Consider the following 18,605-nt stretch of genomic DNA (forward strand, 5'->3'; position numbering starts at 1 on the left):
AATAGAGTTGAACAAGACAGATCACCAGGGTGTGTGTCTCAGGGTAATTGCCAAATATATTCACATATAATTTACTCTCTAAACAGTACCTATCTTTTTTTTTTCTCTACTAGCCTGTACAATAGAAAGAAAAACTCTTAATGAAGAAGCAGGACTTGCCATAGGAAGTACCACCTTCAATTAGCTCGAGTGTAAACTGCCAACATGTATACCCTGGGGTTTAATAATGCTAGAAAACTATCAATTACCAGTCACTCCAAAGAGGCATAAAAATAACCTCAACGAGATCCACATTCCCAAAACTTTTCAGAAAGAGAAATGAAGAACTTACTCTCACAGAATGTTTCGTGGCTCGACCATTGGCCATTTTCAAGACAGACAACTATGTTTGACTTGTCTGGAACTTGTTTAAAGCCGTTATTACACGAGTATGCCACTTTGCTTTGCTCAGCAAACTTGGAGTGTCTGCCCAAGATTGGCCTGGCATTAGGAATGTCTGGAGGTGGGCCGCAGTCTCCTAGGAAGAAAAGAGCAGGTGTAAAACTGAAGTTGGCAAGGAGCTTTCTTTCCCCAGACCTGGAACAAGAGAAGCAGCAATGGCTCTTACCTTCCTGCCAGGGCTGAACTTGCCCCTCAGGAACTTGCAATGCTTGGACTCTCGTGAACACAAGACAAAAACTAAGTGGGGAGTAAATTCCCACCCGCCTTGAGTCATTCAGAATCTACTTAATATTAACACTGCAGCGAGCAAGGCGCGAGATAAGACACCTGGTCACTGCTCCCGACTGGTCTCTCACTTGAGCAGGTGGCCAGCCATCTACTTTAAGAATAAAAGAGCCAGGAGCAGGGTTGGAGATTCGCACTCAACCCTCCCTTTTGGTGTTGCCATGGTCTCTGATCACGGAGGGGAATCCAGTCACAGCCCACATAGCCCAGCATTCTATCCCCATCCCTCCCACTGGCCGCCTGCACCCAGCAGCAGAGCCCCCAGTTACTGGGAAACAATGTCTGTTGAGCATGCGCCCTCCTGGCGGGCAGCCAAATGGCAGTTGCAACTAGCACCTGGCACATGGTCACTCACCGCACACAGTTTGGAACAACAGCACCAGCGATAGTGACAGCACCAGCAGCAGTGGTGGTGATGACCAAGTCCCCGGCGCCTGCGCGGGGATCATAGCCCCAGGTGGAAGAGACCATGCCAGGATTTGGCCGGAGCTGTTTTGAGGCATGGTTAATTGAGCAGCTGAGGCCGGGCGGGGCAGGGCTCTCTTCAACCTAGGTGAGGCAGCCCGCGTGCAAGAGGGGGCGTTCCCTCGTTAATGAGGGCGGGAGCCTGGCCTCCAGTTTCACCCAGGGGACCTAGTTGTCCAGTGGGCCTGCTGTGACTTTAGTCCATTGGAAGTGGGGTCTGGGAGTGTACCTTCTAAAGGAGTCTCACAAAGGTAGAGTGTTTTATAACTATCAAGTGTGTTTCTTCTCATAGTTGTTAAAAACTTGACCCTTCCTTCCTTATGTGCCACTAGAATGTCAGGGCCCAGAAGTGACAGAAGTGGTGTCACCTGGACCTTCATTTATTCCCTGAGAGCTCTCTGTGACCTCATTCACTACTTTTTTTCTGCCCTGCTGTAGTTAGCTGAGTCAAAACCCGGATAGGGAGCTCTCATAAACCCTACATGTGCGTTAAATAAAGATCATAGCTTTATAGCTAGATAGAACAGTGAGCTCCAAAACTATCTTATTGGCCAGGCAGTGGTGGCACACGCCTTTAATCCCAGCACTGAGGCAGAGGCAGGTGGATTTCTGAGTTCCAGGACAGCCTGGTCTACAGAGTGAGTGCCAGGACAGCCAGGGCTATACAGAGAAACCCTGTCTCGAAAAACAAAAATCAAAGAAACAAACAAACAAACAAAAAAACTATCTTATCACCGAGTTAAGGAACACCAATCAGTCTCAGCTTTCAATTTCTAAAGTACTTTATTTTCAGTAATAGGTTTTTTTCCAAAGAAATGAGTTTAAGAATTAATGGGTGGACCCTTAAGTAATGCTTGCCACCACCCAAATATTTACAATACCCAGGAGAGAAAGAATAAAAAATATCACATGATGCATTTACTTACTTTTTAAAAAGGCATGCAATAAAATATGAGCATTACTAAGACGATAAACCAGAACCTTCAAACTGATAACTTAGGGTATTTTTTTTTACATGCTGGCCCAGATTTTCTATATTCCACTTGCTTTATACATGTACCATTTTCCAGTTCCATTTCTTCATAAAGTGGAAAAGCTATCAACATTTCACAGATGAGAGGACCGATAGTTCTTTCAACAAAAATTAAGACGTGCCCAGATTAAAATGCAAATCTAGCTTGATTCTAAGACTTTTGTGTGTATGCTTCTGAATTTGTGCCTGTGTGTGTGTGTACCTGTGTGTGTGTGTGCCTGTGTGTGTGTACCTGTGTGTGTGTGCCTGTGTGTGTGTACCTGTGTGTGTGCCTCTGTGTGTGTGTGTGCCTGTGTGAGTGAGTGTGTGTGTGTGTGTGTGTGTGTGTGTGTGTGTGTGTGTAGGACACAGGACAGTCTCAGGTGTCATCCTCAGGAACACATGCCCAAGTCCTTTGAATAAAGTCTCTCACTGGAAGAACCTGGGGCTCAGTGACTGGGGCAGGCTGGCTGGCCAGGGAGGCACCTTTCTGTCTCCCTGGTGCTTGGATTACAGGTGCACATTAGCACACGTGGTATTTTTACCTGAGTCCTGGAGTTGACTTTAGGTCCTCATGCTTGAACAGCAAACATGTTACCAACTAAGCTATCTCCCCAGCATATTCTTTGTAAGGAACAATTATCAAAGATTTGTCCTACCTAGAGCACAGTGAATTATCAAAGAGGTTTGGAAACCTAGGACCTTCTGGTGTGAACACTTAATTCATTGTTTTGATTCTGTACTCTGGAAGCTAGCTATGTGTTCTTCAGCATCTTGTTCCACGTTGACTTGAAAATGTCTCAGAACAGTTTTTGGTCCCTATAGATCTCCAATTCCCAAATGACACATTTATATAATTAGGTTAGGAAACAAAGACATTTAAGTCTATGATTTTGCAGGAATAAGAAAGCACAGTCCTTGCCCAGGTAGAAAGACTAAAGCATTTAGGAATATTTCCTTTCGAGAATCCAATCTCTAGTTATATGATCAAAACTATTAGTATCAACAGCAAACTACATGGTCTGGAGTTCAGAAAGAAAAGTGGATACAGCAGTCTAGAGACCCACTATTTCTACCAAACTGGTCTAACAAGTGTTGGTTTGTTGGTACAAAGCATGTGGAAAGAAAGAAGAAGGTTATATGCTCATGGTCAGGAGAGCCAGGCACTTTCTAGGACTGAGCAACAGACTAAAAAGATATTTGAGGAGCCTGTATGTGGCAGGCTGCTCAGAGTGTTGAGATTTGGTCTGTTGCTATATGGTGTAATGCTAAATTCTATATTGAAGGGTCTAGGCCTTCAAGTGACAGCTCATGTTTATAAGCTTTAGTTGTGCAAATCTTTTCCCTTGATTTAAAACTATTGGTTAAATGAAATTGGCTATAGCCATTTACTGGAGGGATTAGATGTAGGTGGGTTTGGAGTACCAGGATGGGGAAGGAGAAACTAGGGAGGAGGAAGATGGGGGGGGGAGCATGAGGGGGAGGACCCGTGAGCACATGGCCAGGAAAAACAGCAAGTATCTGGGGTACACCACTGGGGAGGTAGCCAGGCCTACAGACAGAAGAGTAGAGTGACAACCGCCCACCCATAATTGTCAAAGTCAAATAAAATAACCCCAGACTGTCACATTTATTTGTACGCTGGACAGGGATAAGTTTAAGTTGTTTGTAGTGCAAGTGAGTATTCCCTACTGTTTCATTTCTTACAGGGGAAGCAAGGGCTAATTTGGAAGTTGTATACAGATTCTGGAAACAGAGTAACTCCAAAGGCACAGCAGCAGTCAGGAGGTTAACAGTAGGGAACAGAAATGCCTCCATTTCAGTTTTTTAAATAATAAGTCTATATTAAGGAAATAAATCTGTTACTCTTTAAAAAAGAAAACTTAACACAATTATTATAAACCCTTGCGTTTCCATTCTTGCTCAGACCAAAGACATTCTGAAGGAGGAGTCCACCGCATTTGACAACTGAACAGAAGCAAAATAATCTTAAAGGTGACTCTGCACTTTGGGCATGTGTAAGGTGAAACCAGGAGGCAATTTAGGGAAGAAATAACCACTTGGCTTTCTGCTGGCTAACTACAAAATGCAGTAGCAGCATAGCTAAGTGGAAATACACAGCATTGAGATTGGAATGTAGGAGATTGGGATGGAACCTGGAGAGACATGGCTTAAGAGAAAGGTGTTGAGGGGGTGGCCAGAAACAAGGAGAGAGCAGACAAAGTCTTGAAGCCACAGCTTAGAATCAACAGGACAGGTGAGAAGGTGTAAAAACGGAAGAGGGCATTACAGTTTCTGAAGGACAAGGCTCCCAAACTGACAGTCACATAATAGTGTCATCTTTCTTACAGGGGAGGAGGCCATTGGAATTCAGGGATGTAAAAGAAATTTAACCATATAACCAGCTTAGAGTCTGGAGGTCTCAGGCTGTTCTACCTCCCCTCTCTAATCCAGGACATCTCCCAGCTGACAAGGTCAAGACAGGAGGAGGATTTTTAAGCTCTATCAGATCTGTCAGGTCCCCCTACAAAGAACAGTCTAGATGCCTTCCTATTAGCCTACAGTAGTTCCCCCCACCCCCACCCCCACCCCCCCACTTAATCCTAATATAGTTTCCTGTTTATCCCTTTACAACACTCTGCTTTCCCTTCCTTTAAACCTCCTCTTCTTTCCTGGTCCCTTATTCGACACCTAACTTCTGTGGATTTTCTGAATGAAGCACACATGACTGAAGCTAACACTGGCATTTAAGAGAAATGCAGTGTTTGCCTTTCTTGGTCTGCATTCCTCCCTCAGGGTGATTGTTTCTAGTGCCAATCATTGTCCTGCAAATTTCAAAGTTTTATTTTACTTTACAGTTGAACACTATGCCATTGGGTAAATAAAAAGCCATTTCATTATCTATTCTTCAGTCGATAAACATCTAGGCTATTTTCATTTAGGAGTTTTATTTACCAAGAATTCAGTAATTAAGGAGGCAGTGTGGTGCAGTAGTTGGGGTTGAAGTGTCTATTGGTTTCTCACTGGGCTCAAGTTCAGTATGCAATGGTTAGAGTAGCCAATAATATGTGACATGTTCACCTGGCAGAATGACCTCACTCTGCTTCTGGTGTGTGTGAGAGAAGATTCTTCAGCCAAATGGGAGTGTAGTGTTAGCCGCACTTGAGCAAATGTTTCTTCGACAGGGCATGGGTTTATGAGATTCCAGTGAATTGTTGCTGCCAAAAACGCAGTAAGAGAAAGAACAAGAAAGTTTGAGCATGTGGTTGTGTGCTTGGGGGTGGGGGTGGGGTGGGGAATAGGTGAGAGTTTGTGTTTGTGTGTGTGCACAAGTTTCCATGATAAAAGATGACACAGTACAAGGGCAGAGTGGACAAGTTTGAGATTCAGACATGCACAGGCTCAAACACTAACACCGTTGCTCCCTTGTCTTCTATATGGCCGAGTGTCAGGCCCTCTAAACAAACTCTGGGTATAAAATAAACATAATCCTATTACCAACCTTGTAATGTTGTGAGGAATAAAACAAATCAGGCTTATCTAACATTTGGGACTTTGCTCAGCTTTCTGTAAGTACTTGGCAGTAATTAATGGCAGTGTCTGACATGGACAAACATTGCAGATATCAAGTGGGGCCTGCCTATGGTCATATGATCTGTCAGGACATAGACTAAATAAACCTATTTAAAATGTCAGATTTTTCAGAAGAGATGGGAGTGGTGCTGAGCTAATCCAGTTGTACTCATTGCACAAATTGTGCAAGAGAAGCATAAGGAGTGGGGAGTTTTCACTCCCTGGCAAATATTATTATTTGATCAAATATTCCAAATTGTTGGATTGTTGAAGTCTTACCCAAGCTCCCTGCATCCCATCTGTGATGTATTTGCCTTAATTTATGGCTTTGCAACTGAAGAAGCAGATCAACATTCTGTCAAGTAGTCTTATACAAGGTGTAGAGAAGAAAGAAACACCCTCAGGGAAACATACTATGTGTGCTTTTAGTTTGAGACATTGCCTTGCTCAGCCATCACAGTCTTGCTATCTTTATAAACTGTTGTTACACATACTGTGTCGTTCTGTCAAAAACAGCACACCTGAAACCACTCCCCCCTTCCTAATTTAGCACATCTGCCCTGGTAATGTTAACTCTGTATTGTGGTTTGGATGTAGTTTGCACACCACCCCTAGACCCAACTTTCATGTGTTAGGCTTGGTTCCCAGGGAGATGGTATTGGAAGATGCTATAGAGCCTTTAAGGGCTTAGGCCAGGAACTGTTGCTCTTCTGTAACTAGTTCTCTCATCTCCACACTCCTTACCATTCTCTTGCACAATTTGTGCATTAAATACAATTAAAGTTACAACCCATTTTTGCTGCTAGGCTTTGCAGAAGGTGGTGTCTTCTATTCTATCACTAATACTGATTATTTTGTCTTCACTGTGTGTTTGAGTTTTAGTCTCCCCCTCCACCCCCAGAACCTCTAGCTTTAAGATTCCAGGAATTTTTCATTCCTGATTCTTCCCTGTGCCACTCACTCACTTTCATCAAAAACAAGGGAAAGGTTCTCATGTACCCAGGCTGGCCTCAAACTCTATATGTAACTGATGATCTCAAACTTCTAATCCTCCTGCCTCCACCTCCTGAGTGTATGCCCCACTGCATCCAATTCATATGGCAAGGAGGATTAATCCAAAGGTTTCATACATGCTAAACAAGTGCTCTGCCTGAGGCCCTGGTGATGGAGTGTGGGCATTTTGCCCCTCTTCTAGACATGGTCACACCAGACAAGGTCAGCAGCTGTGTACTGGCACCAGGGCCTAGAGGGCTGGAGTCTGGAAGTTTGCATGTGGAATTCCCCTAATATGTGCTTATCAAAGGCTTTATTTGCCAACTCAGGATGTACCTCACTAAAGAGGAACTTGAGATATCATAAGTTCCTGTGTTTCTGCTATCTAATGTTCTTTCCTGATCTGTTCTCTGTTTCCCTATTCAAGGGGAGTTACAAAGAGCTATGCCATTAATAATCTGGCTGGCCTGGCTCATGAGCCCCTGCAGTTTCCCACCCCAGTCTTTGGCTTTTCCTTCCTCTATCTTTTCCATCCCCACCTTTCCCCATCTCAGGACCCTGTTCTGAATGCTGACATGACTGGTCTGGGTCACTACCAACTGGGCCACATGCACAGCCTTTCTCTCTTTTTAATACTTAGCTTATTTTATCCCTTTTATGCGCCTCTCACTGTGGGAAAATGCAGCTCCAATATTTTGTTAACTCTCCCTAATTTTTTTTTTTACTTCTGAAGTCTCTTTATAACTTAAATCTGTAATTTGTATATATTTTCATGTACAATATTTTTTACAATACCGTAGAAATGAGGTTCAGTTATTTGCCATATTCAAAATAACTATAAGTTCTTTTGTTAGTAACACGATGATCACTGGTTAAAACAGTAAGTATCAAGTTTTTCCTATTTCAAACTTAGTTAAGTAGTGTCCTGTGGAAGAATTAACTCTGGGATAGAAAATTACAAACTACACAGTGACCTGAAGTCTCATCAAACTTTCACTGGTAAACCCAGCATCCACTTATGTCCTTGTCCAAAATCATGACTCCGGTCCTTCTGCCAATGCTTGCTTTTCTAAATGGATAACTCCCCCTCCACATATTCACTAGAAATCTCCTGTGCCACGGACCGGCCTCAGTCAGCCCCCCTCAATCAGTGGGAGAAATCAGGGTCCCGGTCAGATGGGCAGGAGTCGGCAAGAAATGACAAATAAATAGGGACACAAGGGAGTGTGCTGTATCTGAATGCAATTTGTCAAATTGAACACCAGACTTTTAATACAGAAGAAAATAGGGAAGTTAGGTGACACTTCAGCAAGGTACACTGAGGTTACTAGATGCTTAATGACCCTTACACAAAACAGAGGAATGCAAACATAAAGACTGGCAGGAACTGGGCAATAAAACAACTGAGACAAAGTCAGCTCTAAGGTCTGCCATATTCTTAGAAGCCAGGTGTAAGGTCTTTACACTCCTGGGGCAAGGACTTTCATGCCCAAGTCATGGTTCTAATTAGGAAGTTCTGCTCTAGCTAACCTTCTCAAAAATAATGCAATATTCTAGTTCCTCCTCAAATTACAGCCAGATATACTTCCTAAAGCATTGTAAATTCCTGTATATGTGAGTGGCTCAGCTTTTATTCTAAGTGATCATGTGGGGGGGGGGGACTTTCTACTAATGAGTAATGTAGTCTGCCATAATTAACTACAATAAGAATTCTAAACTTGCTTTGTGTACTGGATAGTTTTGTGTCAACTTGACACAGCTGGAGTAATCACAGAGAAAGGAGTTTCAGTTGAGGAAATGCCTCCATGAGATCCAGCTGTAAGGCATTTTCTCAATTAGTGATCATGGGGGAAAAGCCCCTTGTGAGTGGGACCATCTCTGGGCTGGTAGTCTTGGTTCTATAAGAGAGCAGACTCAGCAAGCCAGGGAAAGCAAGGGAGTAATATCCCTCCATGCCCTCTGCATCAGCTCTTGCTTCCTGACCTGCTTGAGTTCCAGTCCTGACTGCCTTTGGTGATGAACAGCAGTATGGAAGTGTAAGCCGAATAAACCCTTTCCTCCCCAACTTGCTTCTTGGTCAAGATGTTTGTGCAGGAATAGAAACCCTGACTAAGACACTTTGCCAAACTTGCCCTGAGATTTCTAACTCTATGTAATAGGTAGTTAATGCCTGATTTCTTTCACTATCTCTCTTACAATACTAGAGGCAATTCTGAATGTCACTGAATAGGCAACATTCTTACTGAATTCTAAGCCCAGGGTCGGCTCAAGGACTATCTAGGGCACTGGTGAAGGCTAGGAAGCAAAGTTTGATTTTGCTTAGGTATTTGGAAAGTCATTGCTTGGAGGCACCTATAATAAAACCATACTGAGAGAAAGCACACAGATCCATTCACAAGGACAAGTTTGGAGCATCCATTATATAGGATGCCACAGTTCCAGGAGACTAAGTTTCCGTGAATTTTTCGCCTCAGGACTGCATCCAGGTTTCTAGCCCTGTCAATCGAGTCACTACTAGAGTGGGTGTGGCATTTCCTCCTTTCTTTTATCTTTTAGAAGGGGACTCCACACGTCCTGCCTTGCCATTGCTACAGATCTCAGAAGAACTCTAAGCATGAGTGGAAACACAACAATTACTAATAAAATAATGTCAATAATAATAGCAAGCAAGATTATATTTTGAACCCAATCCAAGGGATTCAAAGCACTTAGGTTATTCTCTAAATCTCTGGCCAATTCATCAATGTTCCAAGTGTCCAAATATGAAATTTCTGCTAACCTAGCTTTAATATTTACTATATCCTGTCTCAATCTATTGCTAACATTGCATCATAGAGAACTGTAGCTAACTTTCAAATATGTCTCTAAAAATGACCAGAACCAGGCTTCTGTATGTCTGGTTGTCAAGTTGACTATATTTGGAATGAACTACAATCCAGAATTGGAAGGGTCACTTATCTGGAGGCTGGGAGATAAAAGTTTCTGATCAGGATCTTGGTATGGAGATCTTGAGGCATAGTGGCTATGGATTCCAGAAGATTAAGACAGGGAGATCTCTGAGTTCAAGGACACACCTTTAATCTGGGTTACACCTTCTGCTGGAGACCATATAAGGACATCGGAAGAAGGGAGTCTCGCTTTCACTCCTTTGCCTGCTTGCCCTGTGAGACTGAGTAACTGCTAGATCCTTGGACTTCCATTCACAGCTACTACTGAACCATTGTTGGGAACTAGACTGCAGACTGTAAGTCATCAATAAATTCCTTTACTACATAGAGACTATCCATAAGTTCTGTGACTCTAGAGAACCCTGACTAATACACCTTCCAAATAAAGAAATAACAATTTCTAATATTGGATTGATTATTAGAACAGTCCATGACTAAATATGAATAACTGGTCACATTAAAGGAAAGAGAAGAGTCATCATAACTTCTCTTTTTGATTAAGTTTTTGAAGGCAGTTTCCAGTCTCCATGTTCTTAGTCCCACAAGGTCTAAAAGTTTGAAGCAAGGCAGCTTGTCCAATCTGAGATCAGGAACTTATGTCCAAAACAGCCTTCCTGTCTTCATTGTCAGGAAACTCTGCAAGCTCACAGGTCAGCATCGTTCTTTGTCCCAGCATCAACATATCTCACCAATCACTGTGGGAGCTAGCATGCTCCTGTAGCATTCTGTGGAAAAAACACAAACATGACCTCTTCCCCATATTAAATACCTGAATAGGATCATGTCATGTGCCAGTATGTGGATCCTTTCATTTCACCTAGGCAGGAGCATGCCTGGTTGTAGGGTGCCATAGACACGCAGAAAGTTTCTTGGCACCCAAATTTTAATTTTTTTTGAAGATATTGATTTAAAGTTCCACAGTACCTTTTCCTTGAGAATTAAAAAAAAAAATCTCAGTAACATGGGTAATATTAAATTGTTGATAAAACATTTCAAATGTTTGACTGTACTAGCCAGTTTCAATATCTGTTTCAATCTGATTTGGAACACTAAGCATAAAAAAAAATTAACATAGGCAATGATTAATTATACTTTTAGTTGCTTTTCTTGTTAAAGCAGTTGTTATTAGAAAGACTGAAACAGTATCAATAGTCACATGTGCATATTTTATTTTTCTAAAATCAGAAATGAGTATCCATTTGCAATAATTGATTAAGTATAAGTCCTCGAGAATTAACACCATTATGTGTTATACTGAGGAGACCAAGAACAAGTCTTTACAATATGACATGCACATTCTCTAAAAATACCAAATTATCTCAAGCCATTACTGTTTTGATGATGTAAAGAATGAGAGTATATGGCCAAATATTTTTGTGTAAGGCCTATAATCTGCCTGGGATATAAATCTGGGGTGACATTGCCTTAAGAGGTCTTGTCCAGGCAATCTAGAATGAGTCCTTAAATGTCCAGAACAGTTATTTTTTCTTAACTTGAGTTGTATATGTATAAACAATTGCAAATTTGAGAATTAGCAGTATCTAAAAAATGGAACAATTTCAAACTACTTTAAGCCTTGATATATATATACATACATACATACATATATATATATATATATATACATATATACATGTATGTGTGTATATATATATATACATATATATACACACATGTATATATGTATCTATGTGTGTGTGTATATATATATATATATATATATACACACACACATAGAGAGAGAGAGAGAGAGAGACTATTAGTATACAAATTAAAGCTTGATTTTTTTAAGATTTCAAAACACTGTCTACAGCACACTATTCAATTATCTGGCTACAACACTATTCAATTATCTGTGTTGAAGTAGGAGGAAACTCAAAAGAATAAACATGTGATCCAGTCACATATACTTCTCTTCCATAGAAGTGCTGTTTATAAATACAGTGGACATATTCTTTATGGGATGTATTGAGGAGAGACCTATGGGGTGCCACTAGGCAGGAATCTAACTTTGGCCAAGGACAAGGAAACAAGCCTCAATCTATAGGCTGTAATAGGGAAGTAGGCCAAGGCAGGAACTCCAATCTCAGGGTGGAACAAAGAAGCAGGCCCCAGCCAAGATCCTGGATCCTGACTAGGACAAGCCTCTCTGAGGCTGCTCTGAGCTTTGCATTAACTCAAATGTAAATATTTCTTAAACTGAACATACTGCCTGAGTCTTGGCCCTCCAAGCAGTGAGGCCCTCCAGCAGTGAGGACAGATTCCAGGGGAACAATTTGACTGTCTGTCTATGCCTCTAATTTTGAACAGTCTTTCTTGTCCTTTCATTGACATTTTTTATAACCTTTTATGGTCCTGCAAGGCCACAAACATAGCCAAACTGATTGTGTGAGGGTCTAATTTCTGCACAAAGACGAATATATCTAGTTAACTCTCCCTTGCTCTATATGGCCAAATGGCCAGTGAGCTGCATTATCGCTCTCATAAGATGATTACTCTTGTAATAATCTTAATATATTGGTGGGTTAAAAATCTTAAGCTTGCGATCAAACTGCAAATGCAGTCAATGGAACACTGGCAATTTTAACTAGAATTTTTAAGTTTCTTTTGCAATATTAGAATATATCTATAACTTTTGGGAAGCAATACCCAATTTTAAACAATTTATTCTCTTAAAAGTCAATACCAGAAACATCACTATCACATTACAAAGTTTGGCTGCCAATTCATATATATATGAATGCATGACAATGTAAATTTTAATATTTTATTAAAGAGAAATTGTTTTGAATCTTATCTCTATAAGTCTACTTTCTAGGATTAAAAATTATATAAAATGTTATCCCAATTTAGAAGAGGGCCTAGAGGCCTAGTTTTCTGGGCTGGTTTATGCCATGTGCTGTTGTTTAAAAATGACTCCAGCCCTGAGTTACCACTTTTAAGCTAACTTTGTTACCAGTGTTACACCTTTTTAATCATACCCAATAACTTATAAGCCAATACTCTATGACCAAGACATGCAGAGCATATTTATACCTTTAAGACCAGTCAAAAACCAGATGAACCTGCTACACGAATCCTATAAATTTAAACCAAAGAATTTTACTTTTTCTAGTTATAATTTCAAGATAAAAAGCACTTTGTCATTTGTTAAACCCAATAATCACAATTGCTGAGAATTTTCTAGGTAAAAACAACTATCAGCTTATATGCCTGAGAACTAAGAAGTGTAGAGTCCTTTTTGAAAACATTTTTTCAGCAGGGGTTCTCCTGCTGTGCTTGATTCTTAAGGTGCAGGGCCACTCTCAGCCTCCACTGTGCAAACTGAGACTAAATCAGCAGATAAAGTTTTAACCATTTTTTTTTCTTTTCAACATGAAACATAGAACAGTTAGTCAGACAACAAAACAAAAACATACATGAATTGACACGTGGATAGATTGGTGCACCAAACACAAACAATACAAAGAGGGTAGAGAACTTGATGTAACCAAAACTAAGGATGTCTCCTGTAGGGGCCAGAGAAGAAGCAGGACTTCTCCCAATTTCCCTCTGTCCCTGGGAGAGCTCCAAAATTCATTTTCCTTTCCTTTTTTCTTTCCTTTTTCCCTTCCCTTCCCCCCTTTCCTTTCCCCCTTTTTCCCCCTTCTTCTTCCCCCTTCTTTCCCTTCTTCTTTCCCCTTCTTCCCCTTCTTCTTTCCCCTTCTTCTTCCTCCCTTCTTCCCCCTTCTTCTTTCCCCTTCTTCTTTCCCCTTCTTCTTCCCCCTTCTTCCCCTTCCCTTCCCTTCCCTGCTTATAAGAGGCAACTTGTTAAACCAAAATTTAATCCCAAAATTCCCTAAACAGCTTCTGGAAAGCATCCAAAGCGTCCAATACATCCAATTCAAGGGCAACTCTCTGAGAAGAGACACAGCCATCTATAAAACCTGCTCTGCCTGCTCTTCCACTTTCTGCAACCAACAAAAACGCCATCCACAAAATGTAAATAAGGTAATAGTAGGAATTGAGCTGTTCTTCTCTTTTAATGCTTTAACCATAACTTTTAATTTCATCTAAAATATCAGAATCCACAACTTGAAGTTTTTCTTATAACTGGGGCTATGTCCTATAAATAGGTCCACAGTTCCTGAATGGGGCTAAGAGACTGCCCCTTATCTAGTTTTTTTCTTACCTGCTTCTTTAGTGAGCAGAGTCCCATCTTTATGGGACTTTGATTTACATTCATTCCTCCAAGGTTCTCTTCACCACAGCGTGAGCAGAGACATGGAGGAGGCCCTTCTTGTTTCCCGAGGGATTTTTACAATCCTTCCTCAGATGTCCCTGTTTTTTACAAAGGAAACATGCAGCTTCATTCCACTAAGAATGCTTTTTATTATCACAGGTGTTCTTAAAATTGGCACTGAGTTTCTGTCCTTTCATTGCTACAGCATAGGCCTTTTCTACAGCTGGTGAGACGTCTGATCGAGTTTTAATGTCAGACTGCCCCATGGTAAAGCTTACTCGTCATCCTCAAACTGATGAGTCTTTATCAGTTGGTCTGCAGCACCAAGAGGAGATCCTATCCTTGCCTGAGAAGTAAAGAAGAAAAAGAGATAAAATCTTACCTGTGCAGGGTTCCTGTTCAGGCGCCTTGTCCTCAGCCAAGCCCCCTCAATCCAGAGGAGAAATCAGGGTCCTGGTCAGATGGGCAGGAGTCGGCAAGAAATGACAAATAAATAGGGACACAAGGGAATGTGCTGTATCTGAATGCAATCTGTCAAATTGAGCACCAGACTTTGAATACAGAAGAAAATAGGGAAGTTAGGTGACACATCAGCAAGATACAATGAGGTTACTGGATGCTTAATGACCCTTACACAAAACAGAGGAATGCAAGCATAAAGACTGGCAGGAACTGGGCAATAAAACAACTGAGACAAAGTCAGCTCTATCTAAGGTCAGCCATATTCTTAGAAGCCAGGTGTAAGGTCTTTACACTTCCAGGGCAAGGGCTTTCATGCCCAAGTCATGGTTCTAATTAGGAAGTTCTGCTCTAGCTAACCTTCTCAAAAATAATGCAATATACTAGTTTCTCCTCAAATCACAGCCTGATCTACTTCCTAAACCATTGTAAATTCCTGTATATGTGATGCTTGGCTTTTATTCTAAGTGATTGTGTGGGGGGACTTTCTACTAATAAGTAGTCTGACATACATAACTATAGTAAGAATTCTAAACTTGCTTTGCTAAGCTTGCCCTGAGATTTCTAACTCTTATGTAGTAGTTAATGCCTGATTTCTTTCACTATCTCTCTTACAATATTAGAGGCAATACTGAATAACACTGAATAGGCAACATTCTTACTGAATTCCAAGCCTAGGGTAGGTTCAAGGACTCTCTAGGGCATGGGTGAAGGCCAGGAACCAAGGTTCAATTTTGCTTAGGTATTTGGCAAGCCATTGCTTGGAGGCACCCATCATAAAACAATACTGAAAGCAAGCACAAAGATACATTCGCAAGCACAAGTTTGGAGCATTCATTATATGGGATGCCATGGTTCCAGGATACTAAGTTTTATGAACTTTTTGCCTCAGGACTGTGTGCAGGTTTCTAGTCCTGTCATGCAAGTCACTACTGAAGTGGGTATAGCACTCCTGGATTCTGCATTTCTGATTCTTTCAAGATCTCTCATGCTCACTTATTTTTCCTACTTCCATTTTGGAGCCAGCTATTTCAGAACCCTAATTTCATTCACTGAAGCTAAAGGCATTTGGAAATAAGAATCTTAAGGTCCTCATTTAACTGGAGTTTTCAAGGCAGATCATACACATACATAACTGTGGTGTTTGTGTGTAATTATTAATTCCATATGCCAACTTGTACTCAGAAAGGGTTTCCCAGAAGGCTGGTAAAACATTATCTCTGGGTGAGCCTTGGGATCTCTCTAGACCATAAGCATTTGAATCAGGAGGATAAATAAAGATCAACCTCACAATGTGGGCAGCTGCCATCTAATTCATAGAGCACACACCCAAACAGGTTGAAAAGGTGGAGACTGGATTCTTGCTCTCTTCTTACTTTGAGACATTCTTCCTCTTCTTTCCTTGAAAGTCAGACCTTCTGTTTGAACTTAAAATGGTCCAAAGAGTTTTGACTATAATTAGGCTATCAATCATTACAATAACAGCAACAAATCCTTGAGGGGGAAAAATTAGGTAACACAGTTAAAAGAAATATGAGCAACTTTATGCATACTGTTCATTCACAATGGTGATACATAGTAACCCCTAAGTCAACTTAAAGAGAATGGATTGCATTATTTATGGTGTCCTCGTGCCATGAGTTCAGCAAGACCATGTTGTTATCCAGCTTTTCACTGTTTTCATTTATCTTTAAAGACCCATGATGCTCAATAAAATCGAGTTTCAGAAAGTGTGATGTGCTTCAACATAGTCATGTTCTATTTTTATTTGTTCATGGATATTCAAATATGGCTGAAGCCAGACCTAATTTTGAATGCCTTGAATCCTAGTATTTAGGGTGCTGAGGCAGAGGAATTGTAACTTTGACACTGAAATCTTGCCTTAAAGAAAATCTAGGAGTATATTATCAAGGTTCAGTATCTCTCAATATCTGAAATATTTGTAAGTATAAACCTATCCTCATTAACTTTCAACTCCATCAGATGGAACTGCAAAGGTTGGAATTGAAAATCTTTACCCCTAAAGTGAACACAAAAGGCACTGTGGTCTACTTCTAAGCCTGTCACTCTGGGCCAGCATCCACAGCCCAGCCATGATGATATTATTTGTTCTCTCTCAGAATCCACCCATTTCAAAAATACAACTTGAGTAGCTGTTCTGCCCTGCACAGGTGGTATCTTTTTACTGTCTGTAAGTTTATAGTCCTATGCTGTTGAACTACACATGACTTGAGGACAGACATTCCATTGTGATGATCTCAGCCTCAGCACTAGGGTACATCAGCACAAGCATGTGGGAGCTCTGACAAGTTTCTTAATGACCAAGTCACTGTTATTTCTGTCATTCTAGGAAGTATCAGGCAAACTTAACACATGCAGGCATAAATATGAGTCCCTTCCATTAGAAACTCATTCTGAAGGCTGTGTTTCAAGCAGAAATTATACACCATTTGCTCCAAATGCATGTTCAATTCTTGGCATGGGATTTTTTTTTTGAAGTATTTCAACACCAAGATGGACAAAATAGATGAAGCAATGGAAGAATAATCAGTTAGCCTCATTGCATGGATATTAAGTCCATACTCAAAATGCAACTGAAAATGAAAAGACTAGATTCAAGCCTATACATTAATGTTAATGGGGTTATCTTTTGGTTAATCAATACCAGAAAAATAATAGATGACATGCCTAAGCATGTACAATTTCAAAGGAACTGAAAACAATTCACATGGAAATCGTTAAAAGACAACATTCTTACTACTTAAGGACATGAAAAGGAATCTCTTATCTAGAATTTTAAAAATTCACATTTAAGAAATTTCAAATATTACAGGAGACAACAGTGTATTTATTTATTTCTATTTTTATTACAAATCTTCTTGATATACATTTAAAACTAAAATGTTTACGGATATAAATAAATATAAATAGGTTTATCTAAATATTACAAAAGAATATGATTTACAGTTTGGCTATGAACATGTCATGTCTGAAGTACAAAACCTGTTCATATGTAGATGTTACGATACCATCAGACACTATTATACAAATGGTCAGTCTGTGAAAGATACCTTCCTAGGGCATTTTTTACTGGTGAAAACAAAACAAGATTTCCCTGAGAGCAAACTGCAGTGTATCCTTCTTAAACACAGTGAACTATTCCTGACTCAGATCTGTGTTTACAGGTAAATTACTAAACGTGGTCTCCAACCACTTCCTCTTAATTTGCCATCAACTAATTCAAAAGGTTCAACATTCTTCATTTCTTTCTGTCTGTATGTCTGTCTGTCTGTCTGTCTATCTATCTATCTATACCTGTTCATGCATCCATCCATCTATGATGTATGTTTGTTTGTTTGTTTGTTTGTTTGTTTGTTTGTTTGTTACTACAGAGTCTCAGGTATCCCATGTTGGCCTGAACCTCATCAGGTAACGCAGAATGACCTTGAACTTCTGATCTTCTTGCCTTCATCTCCCAAATACTGGGATTATTATAACTGTGTGCTGAGGAAGGAGCTCAGAGATTTAGGCTTGTGGTACAAGCACTGTATCAAGTGAGCTTCCACTGCAGGTTTGTTAGTATAGTCTTCCTTTATAACATTTAGCCAACTCATCTTCATAGAAAGTAAAAGTGAAAACATCTTCAGGTCAAGGGTTAAATTAGAATGTGCCACCTCTGTGGCGATTCTGCTTACAAGAACAGAAGTTTTGTTTGGGGACTTTGGTTTACTTTTGCAATCTAATCAGTATGTTTTAGCTTCCTATTTTAATCATAAGCTAGACTAACAGGATAGATCTAGCCTAAGAAATCATGATTTCCCTCTCCCCACATTACCATACTAGTCTGGAAATTTTCTACACTTTCCCACACTTTTTAGAAAAGAGACCATGCAATGTTGTGAATTTGTCTAGTTTTGAAATATTTCCAAGAGACTTATATGCATCACAAATGCCATACCAAACAAACTTTCTTCATGCTTTCTTAACATTTCTAACACATCTTGAAGACAATGACAGCATGCAGAACAAACAACACTATTAAATTTATTGTATCCATTCTTCTTGGACAGTCTAACAAACTAGAAGTATTATCAGTAGTTTTATATACTTTCTTCGTAACTCTTCGTTGGCTATGTCAAGTAGCCAATGAGTGATAGCATCACATGCAAAACTGTCAAGGTTATTAAACATGTATGTCCTGAAAGTT

General features: G+C 40.3%; 2 protein-coding genes and 1 long non-coding RNA gene across 11 annotated transcripts in view; 1 reads left to right on the forward strand and 2 right to left on the reverse strand.

Moving 5' to 3' along the window:
• Window positions 1-1,314, reverse strand: part of Cd55b (CD55 molecule, decay accelerating factor for complement B) — a 34,572-nt gene extending 33,258 nt beyond the window's left edge. For 2 of the 6 annotated variants that reach the window (NM_001317361.1, NM_007827.3), the window contains exons 1-2: window positions 1,082-1,260; window positions 332-517 (exon numbers count right to left, since the gene is read on the reverse strand). In NM_001317361.1, coding sequence (NP_001304290.1) covers window positions 332-517; window positions 1,082-1,175 — 280 coding nt within the window. In that variant the 5' untranslated portion in view covers window positions 1,176-1,260. Of the gene's footprint in view, window positions 1-331; window positions 518-607; window positions 1,020-1,081 lie in introns of those variants that run through there. The other 4 variants (XM_017314396.2, XM_030246278.1, XM_011247917.3 and 1 more) reach the window with 4 other exon arrangements.
• Window positions 1,041-16,131, forward strand: Cd55os (CD55 molecule, opposite strand sequence). The gene is made up of 4 exons (NR_151525.1): window positions 1,041-1,279; window positions 4,131-4,198; window positions 13,564-13,707; window positions 14,145-16,131. It is a non-coding gene; the product is annotated as a CD55 molecule, opposite strand sequence (long non-coding RNA).
• The window catches only part of Cd55 (CD55 molecule, decay accelerating factor for complement), a 35,212-nt gene continuing 24,621 nt past the window's right edge, over window positions 8,015-18,605 (reverse strand). For 2 of the 4 annotated variants that reach the window (XR_003949488.1, XR_003949492.1), the window contains exons 10-12: window positions 14,322-18,596; window positions 13,889-14,037; window positions 8,015-10,442 (exon numbers count right to left, since the gene is read on the reverse strand). Coding sequence is in view for 2 of the 4 variants with exons in the window: in XM_030246237.1 (XP_030102097.1) it covers window positions 15,771-15,892 (122 nt within the window). In the remaining 2 variants the exon portion in view is untranslated. Of the gene's footprint in view, window positions 10,443-13,888; window positions 14,038-14,321; window positions 18,597-18,605 lie in introns of those variants that run through there. The other 2 variants (XM_030246237.1, NM_010016.3) reach the window with 2 other exon arrangements.

Source organism: Mus musculus, chromosome 1 (assembly GCF_000001635.26).
Source record: "Mus musculus strain C57BL/6J chromosome 1, GRCm38.p6 C57BL/6J".
NCBI classification, from domain to species: Eukaryota; Metazoa; Chordata; class Mammalia; order Rodentia; family Muridae; genus Mus; species Mus musculus.